We start from the raw sequence: 6,947 nt of genomic DNA on the forward strand, positions 1-6,947 counted from the left end.
AAACTCAAAACCAATCCATGTAGCTTACACTATCATCTTTAATTCATTAAACACAATTTATTTTTAGAAAATATCACATTAAATATATATTTTTTTTTACAAAATATCAAATATTCATTTTTTATTTTTCATTAAATTTTCAAAATTTGAAAAGTCTCAAAAAAAAAAAAAAAAAAAAATTTACATATGTAAACGGAGTCATAATATTGAGACCCAAATTAGTGACCCACCACACTTGCCCGATCCAAACCGGAATCCGATTATGAGCCGTCCGATTTAATTACTAATTGAGAGACAAAAATAAATAAATGGAGTAAATAATTTCATTCTCTCATATCGAGCCCTAATTTCTCACCTCTATAATCCTCTGGACGTCGCTCTTCTGCGATCGGATTACCGCAGCTGCTGTTCGTTCTGGTTCCTTAGCTCCTGACCCGTGGAGTGCGAGTTCTTCCTTTCGCTGGTGCTGTTCCGCCGTTCCTGTGCGCCCAGCGCCTTCCGTGTTTCGGTTTGGCCTATATTGTTCGATTTTTGTGCTGTTTGATTGTCCACTGTTTGTATAGGCTTAAATCGCTGATTTCATTAAAGATAGGGGCCAGTGTATGTGAGTTAGTCGCGATTTTATGGTTTTGTTTGGTTGAGGGTCGATCGCGTTCGATTTGGGTGCCTGAGCCTATTTCACATTTTGTTGGCTCGGTGTGATTTTTAAACAAATATTTCCCTACTTGGTTTTGTGTTAATCGATTCGTTAAATTCTTAAACAGTTTGAGTTTGTTACGTCTTGAAAACCTGATATTCGATGTAGTCGAAAATCTTACATGTGGTATCAGAGTATTTTCCAAGTGTTTGAAATGTATTTATCTTTAAAAACAGGTCTTAATTTATTGAAATATTATTCTCTTCATTGAAGTTAAAATTGAGTCTGTTTTCGTTACTACGAGTTGGTTAGGGTAGGGAGAACTTACATTGAGAAGAAAATAGAAACCTTGGTAAATGTGGTTGCCTGCTCTGCATGGTATCCAATTGAAGTTTGGTAGGAGTTAAAACTTAATTCATGTGGTTCTGATTTTGTTAGAAGTGATCTAAAGTCCTAATTTAATCTTTCGATTTCTTTGTTGGGTAAGAAATTGGCAATTGAAGTGCCAATCGGTGCTAAGTAATATGAAAATCAAACTTGTGTTTGTTTGGGGGTTTGGATTTTGAGTTGGGATTTGAATAGTAAAAATTTTGAATTTGAATAGTTGTATGATATAAATAGGTATTGATGTGATGTTTTGAATGTAAAATTGATTTTTAGTATAATATAAAAAATAAAAAATAAGTGTTTGATTTGATATTTTTAGGGGGAAAAATGGGATGAATAGTGTATTTAAAATCCAATCCCCCAAACAAACACACCCTTAATTTCTCTTACCCTTCTCCCCAATCTGGTTTGTTTTCTCTGAGTGTTCTGAGTCACTCTTAATCTATATCAGCATGCCTTGTGTAATTTGTTCCTACCCTAAATACCCTCACAGCTGCTCTGCTCTGGTGGATGTCTTGAGAATTGGTTGAGTCTAGATTTTCATTTTGTTCTGCTCTGTCGTCTTCGACTTCTCACCCAATTGGCATCAACGCAGTTCTAGTGTGCGGCTCTCGAAGGTAGTGACACTCCTCACTATTCATGATTATTTTGATGGCCATCTATTTTATATTTATAAATTGAAATATTGAATCTTTTCACTTCGGTATTTTGGAACTTTCCGATGTATTGTTCTGTTTCAGCACTTACCAGATGCTAATTACGGACTTGTTTTGGATGTGACCGGAGAGGGATTTTGTGTGTAGAATTTTCGTTTACAATTACAGAGATTTGATATTTGTCTCCCTTTCTAGAAAAGCTAGGCTTTTGAACCTTCTGCCAACATTCACAGTTCTTTGATTATTGACAAATTCATTCATAGTTTTGTTTTATGGCACCAAATGTGTTGATGTTTATTTGATCACACTTGGTTTTGTTGAGTCTTTATATTTGTTTATTCTTGTGCTTTTTATGGCTTGCATTTCAACTAGGAAAATAATTTATTGCAGTGATCAAGGTATATCATTGATGTTGATGATTTCTGCAAACTTATTTTATTGGTTATGCGGAACGTGTGTTCGTAAAGGTGCATATTAGCCTTTAGCCTTTTTGGTTTGAAAGCACTTGTCTTTTTACGAGGAATAGAAAACCCACCAATTTGTATAATTATAATTAGGACCCTAGGAGGCTAAATTTTTGGATCCTGGCTGTTAGGATCTTGTAGATTTGAGAAATATATCTGCTTACAAAAAAAATTGGAGTTACTCTCCAAGGTCTAATTCTGTGAAATTTCAGATGAATGTAGAAAAACTAATGAAGATGGCTGGTTCTGTCCGAACTGGCGGGAAGGGTACAATGAGAAGGTTTGTCTTTTGTAGCCATAATTTTTTTCACTTAATAATTAATGTTGTTTGGTTATTTTTTACTACCTTTTTGGCGTATTTGTTGAAGTTACAATTTCAACATGAAGTAATGCATGCAAAAGAGAATTACTTGTTATTATTAGAAAGCAAAAATTAATCAAGTTGCAAATCTAATACTTCAATTTGCCTTATAACATGTTTTACAAATTTCAGAAAGAAGAAGGCCGTACATAAGACAACGACAACAGATGATAAAAGGCTTCAAAGCACCTTGAAGAGAATTGGAGTGAACTCCATACCTGCAATTGAAGAGGTAAATATCTTCAAGGAGGATGTGGTTATCCAGTTCACTAACCCTAAAGGTATGAACTATGCAATTCGATTTTCATGCTTTTAACAATTCCTTTATTTGTTCCTAAATTTCTGTGTTTCTATTTTTCAGTTCAAGCATCTATTGCTGCCAACACCTGGGTTGTCAGTGGAACTCCTCAGAACAAGAGTATGTCTTCTGTATTAATCCAAATATCTTTTTGTGAAGTACATGGCACATTGGATTTATATTCCATCACAAATTTGACAAACTTTTATGAGGGTTTCTTGATAATACTATTTTCGTCATTAATGTGTAAAATGACCTGAAACTTGTTTGCATAATAAATTCTTGTGCTGTCATATTCATGTATCGTGTTGTTTTAATGTTTTTTCTTTCAGAATTGCAAGACATTCTTCCTCAGATTATTAACCAATTGGGTAAGTGACGATTATTCATGCTTTCATCTTTCCTTCTTTCTGCCTTGTGGGAAAAAAATACCTATCTCATGAAGGGTCGTCACTAAAACTCCTCAGGTCCAGATAACCTGGAGAATTTGAAAAAATTGGCTGAGCAGTTCCAGAAGCAAGCGCCAGCTACAGAAGGCGGCGCCACTTCTGGTGCCACGGTAGCTCCGGAAGATGATGAGGATGATGTTCCAGATCTTGTGCCTGGTGAGACATTTGAAGCAGCTGCAGAGGAGGATCATAAACACACTATCTAAGGTTCTCTCTTTCAATTTTGTTTGGTAATACTAAACTTTATTTTGTGTTCTTGAAACCCGATTGTGTTACGTAATTTGACATCAGTTACAATCCTTAGCAGAAAGCAGATAATATTACCATGGATGACTTTTTGAACCTGATGGTGGTGGTTTATATCTATATATATATATATATATATTCTGAATTGGGAAGAAAAGACGGATCTGTCATTTTATGCCGAGATATAATTTGCACAAATAAGATTATAGCCTGAAGTTTTTAATAAGTATATATATTATCATAAGTGCAAGCTTACTGTATGAAACAGTGTTAAATAAGTTGTTACTCTATTAGAATTGATGTGTTGTATAAGATCATAAATAAAATGATACGGTTGTAAGTTTATCACTCACTGCTGGTCATTTATCCTTAGGGACTTCTATAAATGTATTTTCGAAAGCATAGAAGGTTTGTTTGGTGTCTTCAAATCATGTTTATTATTATTAATATTATAATTTTTTTCTCTAAAATATTAATTTATATTTATATTTATATTACTCCATTTGTTCCACTAGTAATTTCTCGTTTACTTTTGGCACGCGACTTTAGTATATTAGGGCATGTCCAACGGAGCTGTATTTTTTATGGTGCAGCCTCATAAATGGAGTTAATGCCCTCTGGTCCAACGCCAATCCTAACCCCAAAAATGGTGTTTGGTAGCCACAAAAAAATGGTATTGCGCACAAGTAGTTTAAAGAAAGAAGTAATATGGAATATTTGAAAATTATTCTTTTTGGAGTAAAAAATAGAATTATGGGTTGAAATAAAAATACTGTAGCAACTGTGGTTGGAGATGACTTTATTATTTTATTGAAATATAGTACATATGATATATGTTAAGATAATTTTGCCTTTTGTTTTTTTTTTTTTGTGTAAAAATAATAATGTGATGATAAAGTAATGATATTTTTTTATTTATATGAAATGTAATTACTAAAAAATGAAATGAGAAAATTTGAGGGGACAGACTATAATAAAAAACTGAGAAGATTTTGAGTGGATGAATAGAATATGTACTATTATGTTAAATAATTAGTTTTATCGTAACAATTTTAAAATTTATTGTAACATCCCAAATAAAAATCTTGAATTGTTACACATCAATATCAGAACGCCACACAAAACATGACGTATCCTGATACTAAAGCCAGAACATAATAATAGTGAGTGTAAAAAGTTTTTTGTTACGTTAATAAATGCAACCCTTAGAATGTCATTACACAAATTTAAAATTCTCAATGTATCTCAAAAGTAGAGAACGTATAACCCTAAAATTGGACAATATCTAATCCAAAAGTTCATGAATGCCAAATTAAAGTTTCACCTTAATGATGCATCAATTGGACGAAGCTCCTGAATTTTACTCTGAATAGAAAAAAGTAGTAACATCTGCAAAAATTGAGTAAAGAATTTAATATGCATAAACTAAAACTTATCACGTTAAATTACAATCATTAAAAAGTCAAAGTATGCCTAGCACCGGCATCCAAAAATGCACAAAGCTTGGCCTACACCGGCGCAACCCTGTCTCAATCAATCGAATGACCTAACGTCGGCTCATCAATGTACATGAGTTGATCTAGCACCGACCTAACTCATTCTTAATCAATCAGATGACTTAACACCGGCTCATCGATACATAGGAGTTGTTGACCTAACACCGACCCAACCCACTTTCAATCAACTGGATGGCCTAGCATCGACTCATCAATACATAGGAGTTGGCCTAATCCCAACCCATTTTCAATCAATTAGATGGTCTAACACCAGCTCATCAATATATATAAGTTGGTCTAGCACCGCTCAATCATTCATCTCATTAGCTAGCCTAGCACCGCTCAACTATTCATCTCATTAGCTAGCAACAATTCGGCTATATATAAACAATATGTTCATCATGTTCTCATATCACTTCTCATTGACATAAATTTTGTTCTTATAGTCTATGAAGCAAGTGAAAATTAGAAGACTCATCCGACATGCGATATTTAACCCTTTATGTTATTTAGAGGAAGCTAACAAACTTAACTACCACTGATTCGTGAGACTTGGTTCGATCAGACTTTACTCCAAAATCACCTCAAACTTGAGTGGGAGGGGATGGGCGGCTGCTAGGGTTTCATAAAGGTGCTAGGATGATCAAATGAAGGTAAAATATAAGTGAGAAAATGAACTTTTAGGTTAAAAACTCGAGTTAAAATCGCTATGACGTTTTTATGGAACATTTTTGTGTACATAACAAACATTTGCCTACTATTTTAGCTATAGTTCTTTTGTTTGATATTGACTCACCGTTTATAGTGTTGGAAAAGTAATTTAAAAACCTATCCAATGACCTAAGTTTTATGAAAATCAGATATGAATTCAAATATCTACAACCGTTTGAAGTTGATGTATTGATAATAACTTTAATATATTTAAATAACGAAACATCTAATAGACCAACTCGATTATAGATCGGGTATTATATTTATTTTCGTTGAATTTGGTTTTATGTTTTTTTTTTTCCTATTTTTATAAAAATATATAAAAAATATTATACTCCCTTTGTCCCAATTCAAAATACTATATTTACTATTTTTGTCTATTTCACTTTAAAGTATCCATTTCTTATTTTAGAAAAAAAATACAGTAATACTAAAATATCTTTGACTTTTACTCAAATAATAAACATATATTATACATACAATTACTTTATATATAAAATCAAAGGACAAAAATATTAAAAATTCTTACATATTTTTACTAATCAACTCCATTGAATTGAAACAGAGAGAATAGTTAAATTACTATTCAAATATAAAAAAATCAAATTAAGCCATCTTTATGATAAGGGTGTGTTTGTGTTAGCTTTTGAATAGGGTTTGCTATTGTCATTTATTTATTTATTTATCCTTCAAAAAGAACATCAATTCAAAAACTTGGGCTCTTTTTAGACAATGATTTTATAGTCCTTTGCATGGTATAATTTGGATTTTATCCGAGATTCCTACAAAGTCTCCAAACATATATTGGATTCCTTCAATTTTGCTATCATTTTCCTAGTTTTTAGAGAATTTTTTAACGGCATAACATTGAAAATGGCCTTACTTTCAATATAAATTTGTTAAATAGTTTTTTTTTTACAAATATGAGCGTTGCCATAAAGAAACTTTAGATGTGCAGTTGTCCCTTCTGATATAGAAGCGGAAACAACTGGTGGAGGTATGTCTGGATCTGAATCTGATGGTGCCAATGAGGCCAATGAGGCTCATTCTAACATTTCTATCATGTCATCTATGAATCAGACCCAAATCTGCTCATTTTCTTTTTACAGAAATACATTCATGACATTATAATATGGAGAGGATTTGGGGTGGTGTTATTTAAAAATGCGGAACGGATCTAAACTTTTATTAAGAAAATCGAACAAAATTTTAACTCGTTTTGGCTAGGCTCAGCCCCTAACC

At 32.7% G+C, this 6,947-nt stretch overlaps 1 protein-coding gene across 4 annotated transcripts; it reads left to right on the forward strand.

The window, feature by feature from the left end:
- Positions 1-309: 309 nt before the first annotated feature.
- On the forward strand, positions 310-3,618 carry LOC127241430 (nascent polypeptide-associated complex subunit beta-like). Of its 4 annotated transcripts, none has more exons than XM_051260477.1 (7): positions 310-463; positions 1,518-1,641; positions 2,357-2,424; positions 2,638-2,786; positions 2,867-2,923; positions 3,136-3,174; positions 3,271-3,618. In XM_051260477.1, the coding sequence occupies exons 3-7, from the start codon at positions 2,357-2,359 to the stop codon at positions 3,456-3,458; spliced, it is 501 nt and encodes a 166-aa protein (XP_051116434.1). In that variant the 5' UTR covers positions 310-463; positions 1,518-1,641; the 3' UTR covers positions 3,459-3,618. The 4 variants fall into 4 exon arrangements, with proteins under 4 accessions (XP_051116434.1, XP_051116432.1, XP_051116431.1 ...); XM_051260475.1 differs by having other exon boundaries at positions 322-522; XM_051260474.1 differs by having other exon boundaries at positions 322-508.
- Positions 3,619-6,947: the final 3,329 nt, after the last annotated feature.

Source organism: Andrographis paniculata, unplaced genomic scaffold (genome assembly GCF_009805555.1).
Source record: "Andrographis paniculata isolate CXL003 unplaced genomic scaffold, ASM980555v1 Contig82END, whole genome shotgun sequence".
Lineage (NCBI taxonomy): Eukaryota > Viridiplantae > Streptophyta > Magnoliopsida > Lamiales > Acanthaceae > Andrographis > Andrographis paniculata.

What these genes read in the sequence shown, in the direction of transcription:
- LOC127241430 (XM_051260477.1), top strand. Translation starts at nt 2,357, where the DNA reads ATGAATGTAGAAAAACTAATGAAGATGGCTGGTTCTGTCCGAACTGGC. An exon ending in GGGAAGGGTACAATGAGAAG is followed by an intron (nt 2,425 to 2,637) that starts GTTTGTCTTTTG and finishes TACAAATTTCAG; the next exon opens with AAAGAAGAAGGCCGTACATA. An exon ending in TGGAACTCCTCAGAACAAGA is followed by an intron (nt 2,924 to 3,135) that starts GTATGTCTTCTG and finishes TTTTTCTTTCAG; the next exon opens with AATTGCAAGACATTCTTCCT.